The sequence below is a fragment of the Nicotiana sylvestris genome, chromosome 2, assembly GCF_000393655.2.
Source record: "Nicotiana sylvestris chromosome 2, ASM39365v2, whole genome shotgun sequence".
Lineage (NCBI taxonomy): Eukaryota > Viridiplantae > Streptophyta > Magnoliopsida > Solanales > Solanaceae > Nicotiana > Nicotiana sylvestris.
In genome coordinates, this window is record NC_091058.1 from 60,902,018 (window position 1) to 60,922,288 (window position 20,271).

The 20,271-nt window shown below is 38.9% G+C and overlaps 2 protein-coding genes across 2 annotated transcripts; one reads left to right on the forward strand and one right to left on the reverse strand.

Moving 5' to 3' along the window:
- The first annotated feature begins 1,412 nt into the window (after positions 1-1,412).
- Positions 1,413-10,708, forward strand: LOC138884975 (uncharacterized). The gene is made up of 5 exons (XM_070165853.1): positions 1,413-1,510; positions 8,011-8,314; positions 8,586-8,756; positions 9,344-9,802; positions 9,881-10,708. The coding sequence occupies exons 1-5, from the start codon at positions 1,413-1,415 to the stop codon at positions 10,706-10,708; spliced, it is 1,860 nt and encodes a 619-aa protein (XP_070021954.1).
- Positions 10,709-19,087: 8,379 nt separating this feature from the next.
- Positions 19,088-19,588, reverse strand: LOC138884976 (uncharacterized). Its single transcript, XM_070165855.1, has one exon. The coding sequence runs from the start codon at positions 19,586-19,588 to the stop codon at positions 19,088-19,090; it is 501 nt and encodes a 166-aa protein (XP_070021956.1).
- Between the last annotated feature and the right edge of the window lie 683 nt (positions 19,589-20,271).

Genomic DNA, 20,271 nt, shown 5'->3' on the forward strand with positions numbered 1-20,271 from the left:
TGCATAATACCAGAATTTTTCCAGATTAACTATATGGTGATGCCAGTACCACTACCATTTTGATCTGACAATAGCTTTTGCTTAATGCTCATATTCCTTTGAACATCCAATAGAAGTACAAAGCATAAGTCCAGAAATTCTTATTTCACTTGTTGGGCAAGTATAGGGGAGGAAATTTAATATGAGGAAGATCAATTTTCTCTTAGAATCACTCTTTTACTCATAAGAGGGAGAAAGACTCATCACTATCCGGAACTTAGTTTTGGTGTTCCACTGAATGCTAGCTCAACTGAGATGAAACTGAAATCTTTCTTTCTATCTCACACTATTCATGAGATTCTTCTCCGATGATTCAAACTGACACCACAATTGCATAATCTTATCTAGGTATTTGACATTTTGCTGCTTAAACTATTTTGTCAAGTTACAAAATTCAAATTGCGAAATACTCTCATAAATGAAAAGGATAAGGTCTGCATTTTGCTTTTGATCCCCTTCCCCCATCAATTACCTGCCATACAGACTAACCACTACGGAGGAGTTACATTGATCTACATATATAAAAGCCATCAATTATTAAACAGTGCTCGTATTTTTGTGACTGAAAAAACAATTCATGATATGTTAATCAGCATGGTTAACCTTAGTTTATTTATAAAATGTAATTCTAAACCATAGTTAGTGAGTTAGTTAATAGTTAGTTATGAAAGTTAGTTTTAGTTGTTAGAAGTGGTGGTCGTTTGTACAGTAAGCAAAAAGCTTCTTTTTTAGAAATTAATATAGCATTTCTCTGATTTCCTCTCTTCTAGATTCTTCTTCCTCTTAGCTCAGATCTTAAGCTGTTTCTGTGATTCCTTCTGTTGTTGATCACTTGCCTAATGTTACCTAAACTGCACCTGTATCTTCTCAACAAGTTGCCGAGCTACTGAACAAAAAAATCTAGACTAAGCAAGCTACCTCTTTGGTTGCAAGACTATGTCACTACCTCCAAAGGCTCTAAATGTGCTTACCATATATCCTTCTATGTGCACTACTCTTCTATTTCTCCATCATACAAATAGGTCCTTGTAGCTTATTCAGCTCTCTCAGAACCAACTTCCTCCAAAGAAGCTGCATCTGATCCTCAGTGGATAACAGCAATGAAGTTGGAGATTGCAGCACTTTAAGACAACCACACTTGGAGTGTTGTTGACTTGCCATCAGGAAAGACTACCATTGGTTGCAGGTGGGTTTACAGAATCAAATACAAATCCTCTGGTGAAGTAGAAAGGTTCAAAGCTAGGCTAGTGGCTAAAGGCTACAGTGAGAAGGAAGGATTGGACTATGGAGAAACTTTCTCTCTTGTTGCCAAAATTGTAACTATTAGATCTGTTATTACTTTAGCTGCTTCAAGACAATGGGTCATCTTTTAAATGGATGTCCACAATGCCTTTCTAAATGGAGATCTCATTGAGGAAGTCTACATGGAATTGCCCGAGAAATTTGCCAGACAGGGGAGTGTAAGAAGAAGGTATGCAAACTACATAAGTCTCTCTATGGGCTTAAGCAGGTACCTAAATAGTGGAATATGAAGTTTACAGAAGCTCTACTCAACATTGGCTTTCAACAATGTCGCTATGATTATTCTTTGTTCACAAAGAAAGATGGAGATGATATATGTTTACCTCGAAAAATGTGAGTAACAATTGAAGATAATTTGTGGTTTTAAAGATATGTGATTTATTCCAATACTAGTGAATATACAAGTAATATTAGGATTAAGTAAGAAGAATAGATGAAGCAAACCAGTGTTGTTAGGGACCTCGAGCTCGATTATCTCGGGGGCCTCGAGGTGAGTTAAGAGAAAATAAAGTAAGAACAATAAAGCTGAAGAACAATTGTGTAGCACGAGAAAAGCAAAGTAGAATGTTCTATTGCAGTGAATAATGTGTTCTTTACAAATGATTAGCGTCTACTTTATATAGGAAGAGAAAACTCAATATAGTACATTCCTAATTATGGTAAATAATTCTATTGGTACAACTGTATAACAACCTAGTACAGACTCGTAATAAACCTCATCCTTTAATTTATGTCCTGATCCATATGTCTTGAGAAATTCCCGCTCTTTCTTGAGTGTCATCGAAATTGTACTGTCCTCGAGGCAGAACATGACGAGTCTCTGATTTTCTTCTCGATGTTGATACCCAATTTTTCTTTATAATATTTTTGAAATGCATATATACCTTTAAAACTATGCATTAGCATCAATTGGTATTTTTTCATAATTTTTACATTTTTAAATTAATTTATCTCAGTAGTTTATTCATATAAATAATTACAAAATTGCATCACAAAATATTTTAAAACATTCCTTGATTTAATATTACTATTTATGGTCCTATTAAGTCCAAATTATTTCATAAATGGCTATGTTTACATCTTTTGGTTACAATTGCAATAATTTTGCAATTATAGCCCATGCATACATCACTACATTATTTTTCCAGAAATTAGCCCGATATATTTTTAAAATATTTAATAATTATATTAAAGTATCCCCGTGCATGAAAATTATTTTTTCTCATTATTAGTTGTTTTGTAAAATAATTTTTAGTCAAGTACCTGGTATTTAACAAATAGCCCATTTTATTTTCAAAATTAACCCTTCTAATACCTAAAATCTAACAGCCCAACTACCCTTATCAGGCAGCCCAAAGACCCTAAGCTTAACCCTTCATCTCTGTGTTGTTTTTCTCGAAATACTAATTTCGTCCTTTGAACTTCCCAGACCTCTGTAAAATCTGAGATGGAACGAACCTATTTCACATGATTTTTATAAAAATCTTCTGATTTTCAAGTGGTTTTCCATTTTCCTAAACTAAGGTTTCCCAAAAATTTCTTTCTTCAAAACGTTTTGCTAATTTTAAGTTTTTTATCTTCTATTCTTATGTGTTTTTGACCGATTTCGTAGAGTTTTCTTCAACCCTAACTAGTTTATGCTAAACCTCCAATTTTTTGACATTTTGTTTGGATTCTGAGTTTGTCTGGGTTACTTGTGCACCGACTTCGTTCTATGCTTTGGTTCCTGTGATTTTTCTTTAGCTTAATTCGATGTCTTGATTTTTACCCTAATGTGCCTCTATTAAGATTCCTGGTTCGACTTCTCGACTAATTCTATGTGTCTATATTCATTCTGTTTATTCATGGAAAACCTATATTTTTCTCCTTAAATCAATGTTGTTTTGAATTATTGATTTACTAATTTGTTTTGTTAAAACTTATATGTTGAGTCTTGATTATTCCTTTATTTGCAGCCTTATTTAGTTTCTTGCCTTATTTGAATTGTCTGCGATACTTGCTGATTCTTACTAATTATTTCCTTAATTAAACCCATGTTATTTACCCCCAATTACCCATTATATGCCTAAGTTTCACTCGATTCTTCTTTCCTTAAATGTATTCTGCCTTTACCGTTGGGTAATTACCATTACGCTAATTTGTGTGTAATTGATTCTGTGGCTTCCTTAATTTGCTGAATGATTGATCTCTTTTACCTTATTCTCCTTGCTCTTAACTACTATATATACTCCCATTTATTCTCACTTCTAGACACGAACATTAGTTCACAAAATACTCTCACACTTTTAAAACCTCTCTCTGTTACTTGCAATTCTCACTGACCTAGCCGGCTGTAAGCCAATGCTAGCTATTTGCACCATATCTACTTTATACTTTGTATTCTCTCTCCTTAACTGGTACATCCTGATTCAATTCAAAGTCCAAAACTCTATGTGTTTCATTGTTGTTTTAGTTCATTAGTTGTGACTTCCAACCCTGTTTATTGTTTACTATCATGTTGCTCAATGTGTATCTAGCATGCCTAGATCACACTGCCTAACTACTATCTCACCTGGCATGTTGGAGTTTATTCTGTCAGAATCTGTGACTATTTTATTTATTCACAATGATCTGCTTACCGTTTTGTTTAGCATGTCCAATCCTATCTTGTGGTAATTGCATGCATCTTGTTGCTCATTAGCATGTCCAAACTACATTGCTTGTTAACTGTCTCACCCAGGATGTCTAAACTCTGCCTGTTCTATATGTGGTCAGTATCTCTAAACTATGAGTGTTTATGTAGTGCCTGCTTAGTTTGTTCATTTAAGTCTTGCCTACTCTGCTTTACTAATGAGATCTTACAAGGCCACTCTAGTTGTGTGTCCAAGGTCTATATGTTTTCAACATGTCTTTGTTGTAATCTTTATAACTAACTTATCAATTATACAAATTTTTGAGAAGTTTGTGCATCTGTTTGCTTATACACTAGGTTGTATTCTATGTGTCCCAAACCCCCCTCTCTATGTGTGGAATCTGTTTGCCAAAGTGTTCCTGAAGCTGTTTGTTCTGTGACTTGTGTTATGATTTCAAAATAATTTTCATGCTTTTCTCAAACTGTTTTACCACCAAACTAGTACTGGTTTCCTGAAAATCTTTTCACTCTAAGACCCTTCTTTACACTGTTCACGAAAACCTTTTCAAAGTTGTGCACTCTCACTTATTCTTAAATTATTAAGTCATGCCCCTCTGGTATTGTACTACTTAGAGACCCTTGAGATTTCTGTTAACTCTAGCGTATCAGAGCTGGCTCTTCCACACTGCATATAATCAGTCCTTATTTGAGAAAGTTTGGGTGTGAGCACTGCCCGAGATCCTTGAGGTCCTTAGGGAACTCTGACACACCTGGACACAAATGTGGCAATGAATCTTGGGCATTAGAGACTAGTGAAGGCTTGGTACATCAGGATTTACTTTGGGGCCTACTTCAGGTTCCCTATAGCTTAATTTATATTTATGTAATTTATTCAATTATTGGTCTGTAATAATTAATTCTAAATTAATATAGGGGTAACTAGTGAAAAGAGAGGGTAGTTGTATGGTAAAGTAGATAAAATTGGGTAGAAAACATGCTTCTAGGTTTTATATTGTGTAAATCTATGTTAGAAATCATGTTCTAGGATTACTATATCTATTTGCATTCAAACCATGCCAAACTTGTGCACTAGACATCCTGATTTAGGGCATGCACGTTTGTCGCTTCAGTATACTACATATCATGTACCATTATTCCATCTTTTGATTGGTGCATAAGTACTATCGCATAGAGATATTTCCATTAGGTCAATAATCTCGTTTTAAATAAAAATAGTCATCCCATGTATGCATTAGATATCATACTTTAAGAATGTTGTTTGCATCTATTGGACCCTGTCTATTTCGATTGAAATAGATAACTGACTATGAAAAGGTTTAAACAACCTCACACACAAGCATCATGTCTTAAAATAAAATAAAACACCTGTTATAATCTGTGTCATCTAGGATAGCATGTTTTTAGTTTGAACAATTTCTTAAATTGTTAATCGTCTCCTGTAATTGTGATTGCAAATAGTCCCCCGCCTAGGCAAGCCTTAAGTTATCAGTCTCTATATATACATAAATTGGAAACTGCATTTGATTGTGTTAAACTGCTTAAGCTTAACAGGCTGTAATACCAGTAGGCAAACTGGTTAGGATTCTGCCACTTTCTTTATGCATATCTTGTATCTGTAACATCCATCTAGATATCATGTTCTTAGGATTTATGAACTTCTCCATAATCTGTGTTTTAGACATGCTGTTTGTTTGCCTATATACGTGCGGAGGTAAATATGAGTCTTCTAACTGTTTGTCCCTATCTGCTTGTCCTACATGTTATTTGCTTGTCGCCTAGATTCTTACCTTTTAAAACCTTAGGTTGTCTAGAACTGTCCAGATTCAAAAGTCCTAAATTCCTCCAGGACCATAAGGAAGGGACGGGTAGCAACACACTTAAAGATCGTTAATTAAACTCGCTTATATAACTGCTAAGGGGAGGTTAATGGGTAGTAAAAGAATATGATGACCTGCACATTAATGTCACGTGTAGCCCATCTCATTGAGGAGTGATTACCGGGCATTGTATGGGTATGATCTTGTAGGCTAATCAACTTAGGACTTCCCTTTACCAATTCTCGTATGTGTTTAAATTCTATAAACTTCCTCTCCTTTACATATACATGTGTAAGCTGTCCAAACCTCTCTTATTTTCATTATCTGAATTTCCTTGATCATATATGTATTTATAATGTGAAAATTACCTTTATTTGCAAATACATGTTGAAACTGTTTAATTGTTAAAAAGGCTAATTCACATAGTTTAAGTTCGGGCAGGACCCACCGTTGTGGACCGCGAGGGGTGCTTAACACCTTTCCCTCAAGGTTATTTCGAGCCCTTACCCTAATCTCTGGTAATGCAAACTAGTTACATGAGTTAATCGCTCTAGGTGCCCTAACATACTATAATCCGTTAGGTGGAGACTCTTCAAATACCCAATTCCCAAAAAGAAACGAGTTGTTCCCCAAAAATGTCGAAACACAGACTCCTGTGAGGGAAAAAAGGGGGCGCAACACTCGAGGTGTGCATATCCCGGCCAAGCTCGATTCTTACTTTGAGCTTCCGAACTCAAGATCGGGGTATGACCAAGTCTTCGAAATTGAGCTCTCTGATTTAGACCGTATACACATAGTCCCCGCGTTTCTTAGAATTAAATGATATGAAACTAATTTGAATTCTCAAAGTCCTTTATGATGGCATCATTCTTATGACGTAAGCATTGAAATGACCGAAGCATCCCATCGGTTCTTTTTCCCAAAGAGCATTAAATGCACGCCAGAGCTGGTCGGCCATCAATATTAACGAACCGTTTCCGCCTTCCTCTATATATACTTGTTTTCTCTTCTCATTAAGATCCTTTCCACCGCGCAACACCTACTTTCCTCTACACATTTCCTTTTCATCACCAGTCTTTCCACTGTATTAGCTCACCTCAGCGGTTTATTCATTTCTTCCTTATTTTTTAAAGAACCAATGGCAAAAACATCCAAGCCCGTTCCTCAGAAAGAAGGAACCTCTACTTCTACTTCCCATCCGGCCGGTAGTAAACCGCTGACACTTCACAAGATCGTACTGAGCAATTTCTCCTTGAAAAAGGACTTTATAGTTGAGAACCTCCCTGACGTTCCCGGCCATCGAGAGCATGTATCGAGGTACATAAGGTCAATTGAGAAAGAACACCTCGACGCTGTGAGGAGAAAGTGTAAATGGGAAGAGAAGGTCGTTCTGCAAAAACCTTCTCGCGAGGAGGACAAGCAACCTACGTAGAGGGGTTCTTGAGTGTGTATACATACCCCTTTACGTTGGGTCCGCTCGACCCGCTCGTGCTTGAATTATGCCGAAGATATCAAGTTACTTTGGGCCAGATTCATCTGTCCTTTTGGTGGATTGTAATAATGATGAGGTTTTTCATCAAAAGGTCGGGCTCGAGTTCACCCTAAGCCACCTCATCCAATTATACCGACCTCAATATTTCCAAGGTTTAATCAAACTCCAACTTCGATCAACCAAGTCCTTCGCCAATAACGATGAAGACAAGGATCAAGGTTGGATGATCCGGTTCATCCGGGTGAGGACCGTTGATGTTATTCCCGAGGAGTTCCAGCCGTTCCCCGAGAAATGGAACTTTGAACGTGAGTGGAATTCTTTTATTTAGTTCCTTTCCATAAATTTTACTAAACTTCGCATAATCATTCCTTTCCATTTTCCGCAGCGGTCCCATGGATGCTCAATGCGGTCCTCAACCTTGAGGACTAGGTTCGCAAACTAGTTGCTACTTCATCATATGAAAAACGCAAGTGGCAAGACTTGTCGAAGGGCAAGTGGGAATCAAAACACCACGGTACGTATTATAATATTTCTTTCCTTATTAAGAATACCTTCCTTCATGTGACCTAATTCCTCTATCGCAGCTATCAATGAGTTCTTCGAGATGAGTCCGCCTACTTCTGGGGAGGAAGTACTTTGGCTCCAAATCCAAAGAAGGATAACAAGAGAAAAAGATCCTCGAAGATCGAAGACGCACAATGCCAAGCAAAACCCGCTTGGAGGTGCAGGAAAAACGTCATCATCAATGTGGATATTGACTTGGTCCACCAGTTCATGGACAATGACGGTGACGAGGTGGAGGGTTTGACGTTGGTAACTCAAACCAAGAAATCTTTCGAGTCTTTCAAGCCTGCTGAGATTGGGGCCCCTAACCTCGAGAAAGGATCTTTAAAAGAAAAGGTGGATGAAGGGCCTGCATCACCTGACGTGGTAATTGCTTCTCAAGCTTCTGGAAATACTCCAAAGGGAGCGAGCTTCGAAGCTCCTTTGCCTGAACAGAGCACCTCAAGTGATCTTCCCGAGGCCATGACAGTAGGTCATTCTTTGTCATTTCCCGCCTTCTCTGAGGATGCCATTAGGGATGCTCAGAACTTGAAGACGTTCGAGCTAGGCGGAGTCCAAAGTGAAAATGACCTCTTCTAGGGTTGTTTTGCTGGGGTCGATGAGGCTGACCTAGTGAATGCGAGCTTAATCTTCGAGGAGGAACAATGTCTTTACTCAATTGTAAGTTTTTAGTGGCACTGCAATTTCTCCGACGTCATACTTTCTTTTTTTTTGTCTAATCAATCTTTCCTTTCTGTAGACCTTCGATAAACTTAAAACCGAGCTGCATCATTGTGAAGCCGAGCTGCGTAGAGCCTCGACTGAGGAGAAACCCCTTAGGCTTCTCCTTGATAAAAAGGAAGAAGAATTGAAGCATCTTCGATCGGAGTTGACCAAAGCTTGTAAATACGAGAGTGAGTTAGAAAAGCAGGTAACCTCTGTTCTGAAAAAAATATGGGCTACCTCTCCCATCTTCAGAGGCTAATACTTCAATGTCACAACTGCAACAAAAGCTAGATATGATTGGGCAACTCCGGGGCGAGGTGGATCAAGTTCGAGCCGAGTGCAATGAATGGAAGGCGAAGATGGACACCCTCATTATGGCTAAAAATGATATGCTGGCGAAGGTATCGACCCTCGAGGTTCAACTTCACAATGCTCATGGGCACAGCTTGTTTTAGGTTGGCAGGATAGCCGAGCTCGAGGCCAGTCTTGCAAAAGCAAGGCCAAAGTTGTGGAAGTCCAGACCGAAGCCATAGAAATACAAGCTAAGGCTGACAAGACGGTGGCCATCTATTTGAAGGATGCTACCAATGCCCAGATGGAGTTGAGGGGGGGCTTCTGTCCGAAATAATCTTGGTTTCTTCTGCAAAAAGAAAAGTCGTTGTCGTTGAGGAACAAGAATCTGAAGAGGAGAAAAACGGGGGATCTTTAGTGACAAGGCCATGAGCTCGAAGACGCATCATTTCTGATGATGAAGCAGAGGTATCCCCCCATCGTTCTGTTCCTCTTACCGAGTCTGCTGAGACTCCGGTCCTGATTTTTGATGATGACGTTGCTCCCGCTGCTGCTCATGACTCTGCTGAGCAGCTTTTTATTAGAGGGTTTGGTAGTGAAGGCTTAGGCCCTGTTTTAGATGAAGTACCCTTAGCTTCTTTTTCTACACCCGTGTCTGTAACTCATCCTTTGCCAGTCTCGATTGTTTCTGTTCCTCCCCATACTATTTTTACCACCTTTTCTATTCCTCCTTCGATAATTCCTCCTCCAAACATTCATCGCACTGAGGTTGGCTCCTCAAGTAGGAGTGATGCTATGAGACGAGTAGTCATTGAAGTTCCTGCTGAGGGCAGTCTCTTAAGGAAATCAGGTCAAGCGGATGTATGGCTAGAGCCTTTAATTGGACCAATTGAGAAAGCTAAGCTAGAGAGCCATAGTTCCTTGACCCTGATGAATGATATTGTGCACGCCACTTTGAAGGTATTCCCCTTCTCTTTTTTCTTTTATTTTGTAATTTTTCTATATTTGAGGATTCTTATTTCCTTTTCCCCTTTTTAGGCCAACCTTATCGGCACAGAGATGATGAAAAGATTTGCCCACTCACATCAATTAGTGCATGATTCGCAGTTAGAGGCGTGCAACTGGAGGGAACAGTTTGAGAGCTTGCAAATTGATATGGAGTATTTAGAAGAGAGTAAGAGTACCTTGGAGCAGCATGTACGAGCTTTGACTTCGGAGTTGGCGGTCGAAAAGGCTTCCTCAAGCCAAGCAGATAAAGAAAAAACTCGCCTTGAAACTTCTTTCTCAGAGCAGCTGTCCAAGGATAGTGAAGAAATCAGAGAGTTGAAGGTTCTTTTGAGTAAAAAAGAAGCTTACGCTGGAGAGCTCGTACAAAATTTGACTCAGGCACAAGAAAACTTTCGAGCTTCTTCTGATAAGGTGTGTGCTTTAGAAAGTTCTCATGCCTCTCTCCAGACTTCTAACACATCTGCCTTGGCTGAAAATGAGAAGTTAAAGAATGAAATTGCTGATTGGGAAAGGGATTATGAGATCCTTGAAGATAAATATGCTATTGAAGTAAGTTGGGCGTTTTTGAATTCACGCCATGATACCCTAATTGAAGCTGGCCAAGAAAATTTCAACTTGGAATCTGAGTTGGCTAAAATCAATGAAACTATTGAGAAAGCTCAGCAAACTCAAGATTTTCCTTCTCCCGTGGCTGAAGCTTCCGTAAATGTAGAAGTCAATACGGGTATTCCGACTATTTCAAGCCCAGTCGAGCCTGTTGCTGCAAGTCAAGTTGAACCCGCAACTGTTGTTACTCCTGCCCAAGTTGAGCCCGTTGATGTTGATGCTCCTGACTCAGTACCTTCAACTTCTGAGTGACCAGCTTTAGTTGTTTGAATATCTTTGTTTTTGTTTTATTCGGAAAATTATGATCAAACCCATGGTTTCATTTGAGGGTTTATTTTGGAAACGCAAGTCCCCAGACTTTTTTATGGGGCAATTTGTATAAATAATTTGTAGCTTTACAACTAAGTTCGTACTTAGTCTTAAGTTTTTTTTAAACATTAAGAAGTTTTTTTGTTATTATCTTGAACTTCTGTTTACTTTATTCTTGCCTTTATTTCTAAAGAATTACAGAATAATTTGCATTTTTATTCTTCAAAAATACTTATGTTTACCTCATGACTAATTAATTTAAACATGAGTTTTATAAAAGAGGGCCCTTTTATATTCGACACTTAATGAAGAAGACGTCTCAACTTTATAATGGTGTTTAACATACGATAAAAGAATTAGGAACACACATGTTTCTTTGAAATAACTTTGACATGTTTTTAATTAAACCTTATCTAGTTTTGAATAACTCTTTACATATATTTGAATTATATCTATAACTTTTTCATAACTGTTTTTCTTGTAACAGATTTAAAAAAGTAAAAATAATAAACACGAGGTTTTTATTTATAACCCGTTTCAGTACATAGCCTTTACCCTAACAATAGTAAGGTTTTCTTTGGCCTTAGTTCGTGACTTTGTCACTTTTACTCTGGACTTGACTTTTTCAGGCTTGAACTTTGATTTTTCTCAATCTTCTTTGCCTTCTTTATACACATGTCTGTGTATATTATGTAGTCCCCCAAGTGTTTGAGTGTTGAAGTATGAAGCCTCGAGCACTTGATTATTCCTCTCATTTGGTCCTTTCCCTGAAAAAGGAAAAACATACAGGATTCGGAGGTATGATTACAGATGAAGACTACTTAACCCGTTTTGAATTTCTATCAGAATATTTGTAACCCTGGCCCGGGAAGTTTAATGTATTCCACGTGCCTTGCAGGCCGTGACTTATCATTTAGTACGGGCTAGCTTTTTGCCTATCATCTAAAATCGTTAGTAAAATTTTAGCAATTCGAAAATAGAATTTAAAACATAGATACCTGACCGTGGGTATTCCTTAGAAGTAGTATCTCTTCAAATGTACAACATTCCAATGTGAAGGTAGTATTTTGCCATCCATTGTTTCTAGTTCGTATGTTCCTTTTCCTGCAATATCATGAATTCTATAGGGTCCCTCCCATATTGGACTTAATTTACTCGCATTAGCTGCCTTCGTAGATTGGAAAACCTTTTTGAGCACGAAGTCCCCAATTTTGAAGAATCTGAGGCGTGGTCTTCGGTTGTAGTATCGTTCTATGACTTGCTTCTGTGTTGCCATTCTTATTAATGTCGTTTCCCGTCTTCCTTCAAGTAAATCAAGATTTACACGTATTTCTTCGTCATTAGACTCTTCTGTTGCCTGCGTAAACCTCGAACTTGGCTCTCCTATTTGTTGATTCTGTTTGCCCATTACCCACCAGATGATAAGGCGTAGACGTAATCCTTTTAATCTGCCAACTATGAAAGAATTCCGTGATTTGAGCTCCTATAAACTGCGGGCCATTATCGCACACAATCTCCTTTGGTACACTGTATCGGCATATGATATTCTGCCAAATGAAATCTCTCACTTCCTTTTCTCGCACCTATTTGAATGCTCCTGCCTCTACCCATTTAGTAAAATAATTAGTAAGTACGAGCAAAAATTTTACCTGTCATTTTGCTTGTGGTAATGGACCCACGATATCCATTCCCCATTTCATAAATGGCAACGGTGCAATGAACGGATGTAGTAACTCCACATGTCTATGCATATTGTTACCGTACCTTTGACATTTATCGCATTTAGCCACGAAACGCTCTGCTTCTTCCTACATTTTAGGCCAATAATACCCTGCCCTAATTAGGGTTCTTACCAATGATCTTCCTCTTTAGTGATTCCCATAATTCCCCTTGTGTATTTCCCTCATTACGTACTCCGTTGAGAAGGTCCGAGGCATCTTGCTAAGGGACCACCGAACATTTTTCGATAAAGATTGCCTTGCTTTAAGCAGTACTGAGCAGCCTTTTTTCGGAGTGCATGAGCTTTTTTCATATCACCAGGAACGGTACCATACTGCAAAAAAGCAACAATCTCGTTCCTCCAATCCCAAGTTAAGTTATTAAAATTTACCTCGTTCTTGTCGGGGTCGAGAACTGAATGAAACAAATGAATAACTGAAGTGTTTGCATCACTTGCCACGTCAGCCGCAGATGCTAGATTAGCTAGGGCGTCTGCTTCAACATTTTCGTCCCTTGGTATTTGTGTAACTTTCCAATTTTGAAATTATTTTATCAAATCCCGTACCTTTTCCAAGTACTGCTGCATCCTCGCTTCCCTGACTGTAGAAGTCCCTAGCATTTGATTAACTACGAGTTGTGAATCACTCTTCATTATAATATGATTTATGCCAAGTTCTTGTGCTAGTTCTAAACCTGCAATCATAGCCTCATATTCTGCCTCATTGTTAGTTATAGAATGACATTTAATAGCTTGTCGAATGGTTTCACCTGTAGGTAGTACCAATACGATACCTAAACCTGCACCTTTTACGTTAGATGAACTATCAATGAATAACGTCCAAGTTCCTGGGTTAGCTCCATTGAAAACTTGTAATTATTTTTCTGCTTCTAATTGCATCCATTGGCTAAAATCAGCCACAAAATCATCTAACACTTGAGATTTATAGCAGTTCTAGGTTGGTATATTATTTCGTATTCACTCAATTCTATAGCCCACTTAGCCAATCTACCTGATAACTCATGCTTATGCAATATATTACGTAAGGCATAAGCAGTTACTACATCAATAGGGTGACACTGAAAGTAAGGTCTTAATTTCCTAGATGCCATGATCAATGCAAGTGCAAGCTTTTCTAATTGAGGATATCGTGTCTCTGCATCTAACAAAGATTTACTAACATAATAGATCGGAGATTGTTTACCTTGGTTTTCTCGGACTAAAACAACATTTACCGCTACTTCAGAAACAACAAGGTAGATGAGAAGTTTTTCCTCAGCCTTTGGTTTTGCCAGCAATGGTGGATTTGATAAGTACGTTTTCAAATTTTTGAGCGCTTGCTGACATTCGTCATTACATTCAAAATGATCTTGCTTTTTAAGAGCTGAAAAGAATTTAAAGCACTTTTCTGATGATTTGGAAATGAATCTTCCCAAGGCTGCAATTCTTCCAGTTAATCTCTGAACTTCTTTTTTACTTGAAAACATATTAGGGATTTATTCAATGGCCTTAGTCTGTGCGGGATTCACTTCAATACCACAGTTAGAAACAAGAAAACCTAAAAACTTACCTGATGCAATACCAAATGAACATTTCTCGGGATTTAACTTCATATTAAAATTGCGCAGAATTTGAAAAGAATCAGACAAGTGTGATATGCGATCTCTCGAATGCTGAGTTTTAACGAGCATATCGTCTATATAAACCTGCATGGTTTTTCCCAAATGTTCTTGAAACATTTTAGTAATCAGCCTCTGATATGTTGCACCAGCGTTTTTGAGACCAAAAAGCATTACTTTATAGCAGTAAGTCCTTTGTCTATTATAAATGAAGTTTTTTCTTCATCTCTCGGATCCATTTTGATCTGATTATAACCTGAATATGCATGTAAAAATCTTAATAGTTCATGCCCTGTAGTTGCATCAATTAGCTGATCTATATGTGTTAGGGGAAATGAATCTTTAGGGCAAGCTTTATTAAAGTGTGTGTAATCTACACAAACTCGCCACTTACCATTCTTCTTTGGAACTATGACAGTATTGGATAACCAATTAGGATACTTTTCCTCGCGGATGGATCCAATCTTTAGCAATTTTTTAACCTCTTCTTGAATCACCTGATTCTTGAAAGTTCCTTACTTTCTTTTCTTTTGCTTGACAGGAGGGTATGATGGGTCTTCATTTAATTTATGAGTCATAACCTCTAGTGGTATCACTGTCATGTCAGAGTGGGACCAAGCAAAATAGCCTACAGTAGTTTTTAAAAATTCAATTAACTTACCTCTCATGCCTTGGCTAAGATTGGCCCCTACGTAGACTTTCTTATCAGGCCATTGCGCGAATAACACAACAGGCTCCAATTCCTCAATTGTTGTTTTGATATTTTTATTTTTTCTGGTTCTTGAATGGTGTCAGGCCTTAAATCCACATCTGTTCGTCCCTATTCAGTTGAGGTTTGTGTTGTGGTGCCCTCAACTGTCTTCTGTGATTGCTATTTTCCTTCATTTTTCGTACTTGAATTTGCTACAGAATTGATGCTCCTAGATGTATGTTGATCTCCACGAATTTGACATACTCCCCAGGGTGATGGAAATTTAATGACTTGATGCAAGGTTGAAGGAACAACATCCATTTTATGGATCCATAGTCTCCCAAGGATCATATTGTAAGCCATCTCCATATCTACTACTTGAAACATTGTATCTTTGACGACTCCTTCTGTGAATGTGCTTAGTGTTACCTCTCCTTTCGTCACAACACTAGAGTTGTCAAATCTAGATAGAGTATGCACCTTTGGTACTATTCTATCTTCTGCTTGCATCACACATAATAATCTTAGCAAAATAATGTTCACGGAACTACCTGGATCAATCAAAACTCGTTTTACATTCGTATCATGTACAACTAGAGATATTACCAGTGCATCGTTATGAGGGTTAATACTCCATATGCATCTGCATCATCAAATGTAATGTTTTCTTCCTCTATCACATGTCGCACCCGTTTCCCTTGGATAATTGTAACTTTGGAAATTTTGTTAGCTGTAGTGTATGATATGCCATTGATGTCTTTACCTCTGCTTATAACGTTGACGGTTCTTTTGGGAGAAGGTGGATTCAGAGGCTTTTGTCTGTTCTTCATGTAAGCTTGCTTACCTTTCTCACTAAACAACTCAGTGAGATATCCTTGTTTTAATAAATGATCAACTTCACTTTGTAAAAACTTACAATCTGCTGTTTTATGCCTATGGTCATTATGAAACTCGCACTAATGATCAGGGTTGCGCCTGTTTAGATTCGATCTCATCTCTTTTGGCCATCGTACCTTATTTCCCATGCTTCTCAAAACAGCTACGAGCTCGGAAGTGCTCATGTTGAAACTATAACCGCCAAATCTCGCCTTCAAATTTCTATCATTATCTCGTGACTCATGGGTGTTTCAGTCATTCCTAAATCCTGATGAAGAGCCTGAATCTCTATTCCTTGATCTGTGATCATACCTTTGACTGTCATGTTTGGACCATGAATCTTTTCCCGCAGGTCCCATGTATGGCTCGTACCTGTTTTTACCGGAACTTTTTTCGGTTTTCGCTCGTATTGAACTTACTTTTTCTTCTTTTTGGGATCGTGGAACAGTATTTTCTTCTATCCTCAGCTTCGTGCAGAGAAAAGAAGCAATGATTATGCCCGACACCAATCCCGGAGGGAGACCCTCGAAGAGATCCATGCTAAGGGCTTCGATCTTTTCAAGGAGATAGAGCAAGCTATGGCAAATGCCAAATTCGTCCTCTCCCAACGATGATGATGACATCGAAGATGATGAAGAGGAGGGGGTTGCCGAAGAAGCTACCCCCGGGGAAGAGGTTGGTCCCGGGGGAGTGACAGGTCCGGGGGTGGGGGGTGGGTGGGCATGCCCCTTGATGTAGGTAGAATTTTTTCTATCTTTTTGTAATTTTTGCTTTGTAGGACTCCAGTGTAATATCTTTTGTATATATAAAAATGAAAGGAGTTTCCTTTATTGTTTGCCTTCAATTTTTCTTCAAAGTTTTCTTGATTTTTGATGCTATAATCTCTGAGTGTTGATTCAAATTCGGAATAGAGTAGACCCTTGTGTTTTGATCAACAATCGATAATAGGTTACCACTTAGGGTTTGATCTTTGAGCTAAGTTTTAGCTCGGGACTTTTGAGCCTAAGCTGGATAAGGTCTCAAGCATGGTGTGCTTCGGCCTTTAAGCATTTCAAATATTGTCCCTTAGGCTCTTTAGGTAGGGCCAATTCGGCCTCTATAATGGCTATAAATTTATCCCTCTTTCTGGCTAAAGACTTAGTGAAATTTTTGGTATGCCTTAGCATGTACTTTTCGATTTCTAAAGGTTTGATCGATTTGAACCTTGTTTGTAATTTGATATGCAACGATAATAGAATACCTCTTGAGGTTTTTTTGAAGTCTGACGTTATCAAAGCCTTCTCATTATTCGATGGTTGATTTTATCGAAGCCCCTTATAATTTCTTTTGCCGAGGGTAGCCTGATTTAACCGTTTTTTTCGAACTATTTGAAGGCCTTTTAGTTTTATGGCAGATGTCGGACGTCTCCGAGCCGCATTATTTCGGTCATAGCCTTCTCTTATGACCGTAGTCTTTTATATGGCCGTAGCTTTTCGTTCACGAATGTGATGGCCTTGGCCTTAATATCGAGGGGATGCCTCTTCGAGGTCTTGTGAGCTCGAGTATGCCTATTTAAGGTCTTGTGAGCTCGAATGTGCCTATTTGAGGTCTTATAAGTTCGAGTGTTCCTCTTTGAGGTCTTATAAGTTTGAGTGTTCGATGACTCGATATGTCGTTTGTTAATGACAGTCCTCGAATATTCAGGTGCATTCGGGGTTTTGGCCCTTGACCCGTTAAATGTGAAAATAATAGACTTCTTTGAGGCCCAAAGTGTTTTGATATAACCAGAATGTATCTTTAAACAGTTGAAACATGCGTACATGTTTTGCCATTAGGAATCGACTATTCTATATGGATATGGTTCATTCGCCCGTTTGGCCCATTACAAAGTTCTCCTATCGAGGCCCTCTTAGGTGTGAAGTATCTTTCTAAAAAATATAACCTCCGAGGGTGATGCCCCCTAGTATTTGGGGTTGATCGAAAAAAAGCCTTGAATACTTGTTGCATGTTCCTTAGGTAGCATATAGGTGTTGCTTCGATAAAACCTTGCTGGTAAAACCCACTTGGGATAAAACACAATCGAAGGGAAAAAGGGTGCAACACATGCTTTAAAACCCAAGGTCTTTGAGCTGAAAGGTGCCTCGATGTTTCCAGTCGAACATCTGCAAGGAGTTAGATTTAAATACGAATGGAAAAAGGGGAGAAGGCCATACCTCAACATTAATATTGCTTGAGAAATAATATATTCCAATTGTTTGGTAGTTGCTCGCCTTCCATTGTGCTAAGTTTGTAGGATCCTTTCCCTACGACTCCGAGGACACAGTACGGTCCTTACCAATTGGGACCTAGTTTTCCTTTGTTTGGGTCTCGCGTGTTGAGAGTGACTTTCCTTAGGACTAAGTCCCTGACTCCGAAATATTAAGGTTTGTCCTTCTGTAATACCTTTCGATCTTTTGCTTTTGTGCGGCCATTAGAACTAATGCGGCCTGTCGTTTTTCATCTAGTAGTTCGAGAGAAATGTTCATAGCTTCGTTATTTGAGTCCTCAGTGGCATGCTGAAACTTTACGCTAGGTTCCCCGACTTCGACTGGGATCAATGCCTCGGACCCGTATACTAAAGAAAACGGGGTCTCCCCTGTGCTCGACTTTGATGTCGTTCGATATTTCCATAGCACCTGTGGTAATACCTCTCTCCATTTCCCTTTGCATCATCTAGCCTTTTCTTTAAGTTTCGAATGATGGTTTTGTTTGTGGACTCGGTCTAACCATTTGCACTTGGGTGGTAAGGCGCTGATAGAATCCTTTTGATTTTATGGTCCTCAAGGAATTTTGTTACTTTGCTGCTAATGAATTGTTTCCCATTGTCACATGCTATTTCGACAAGTATCCCAAACGAATATATGATATGGTCCCATATGAAGTCGATGACTTCTTTTTCTCTTCTCTTCTCGAAGGCCTGCACTTCTACCAATTTTAAGAATAGTCAGTCATAAAAAAAAATTTAGCTTTACCTGGCATCGTTGGTAGGGGGCCGACGATGTCCATCCCTATCTCATGAATAACCACGGGGATAGGACCGAATGGAGTTTCTCACCCGATTGATGGATCATCGATGTAAATCTTTGGCATTTATCACACCTTTGAATGAACTTCTTGGTATCCTTTTCGACGATATCCCAATAATACACCTCTCTGATCACCTTGCAAACCAAAGAGTCTGCACCAGAATGGTTCCCACAAGTGCCCTCATGGATTTCTCGTAATATATAATCGGTGTCCCTGGGTCCCAAGCACACTGCCAGTGGTCCATCGAAGGTTCTTCTATACAACGTTCCATTTTCATTGAGTGAGAATCGAGTTGCTTTGGCTCAAAGTGCTCTCGACTCTTTTGGGTCCGTGGGGAGCTTCCCATGTTTCAAGTAGTCAATGTACTTATTCCTCTAGTCCCACATTAAGCTTGTTGAATTAATTTCTGCATGGCCTTCCTCGACCACCAACTTCAATAGTTGGACAACAATCCCCGGGATGATATCATCTTCTTCAACCGATGACCCCAAGTTTGTAAGTGCATTGACCTCGCTATTCTGTTCTCGAGGTACATGGTCCAGTGTCCATTCCTTGAAGTGGTGCAATGTCACTTGCAGCTTGTCTAAGTACCTCTGCATTCGATCGTCTCCAACCTTGAAACTCCCATTTACTTGATTTACTACTAAAAGGGAGTCACACTTTGCCTTTATGACCTCTTCTATAAGGCTCTTGGATAATTCTAGACTTGCAATCATGGCCTCATACTCGGCCTCATTAATAGTCAATTTAGAAGTTTTGATAGACTGCCTAATGACACTGCTCGTAGGTAGTTTTAGAACGATGCTGAGACCATATCCTTTCACATTTGAGGCACCATCTGTGAAGAGGGTCCATACCCCCGATGACGTACCCATTTTTAGCAAGAGTTGCTTTTCTACTTCGGGAACGAGGGTATGCGAAAAATCGGCCACAAAGTATGCTAAAATTTGAGATTTGATAGCCTTTCGAGGTTGATACTCGATATCATACCCCCAAGTTCAATGGCCCATTTGGCCAACTGGCCCGATAATTCGGGCTTATGCAAGATATTTTGAAGTTAATACACATATAGGATGACATTAAAAATATGGTTTTAACTTCCTAGATGTGTTTATCAATGCAAGAGCTAACTTTTCCAAATGTGGTTTCCTGGTTTCAGCATCTTCTAGGGTCCGACTCACATAATAGACAGGAAATTGCATACCTTGTTCTTCTCGAACCAACACGCCACTTACCACCACCTCGGACACGGCTAAATACAAGTAGAGTGTTTCATTCTCCTTTGGAGTATGGAGCAGGGGTGGGCTTGAGAGATACCGTTTTAATTCTTCCAAGGCCTGTTGGCACTCCGGAGTCCATACAAAGTTGTTCTTCTTCTTGAGTAAGAAAGAAGTGATGTCTCCGATCTGATGACCTCGAGATAAATTGGCCCAGGGCAGCTATCGTTCCGGTCAGTCGTTGTACGACTTTCACATTGTTCACCACGGTGATTTCTTCGATGGCTTTGATTTTATCGGGGTTGATATAAATCCCCCTGTTCGACCCCATGAAGCCTAAG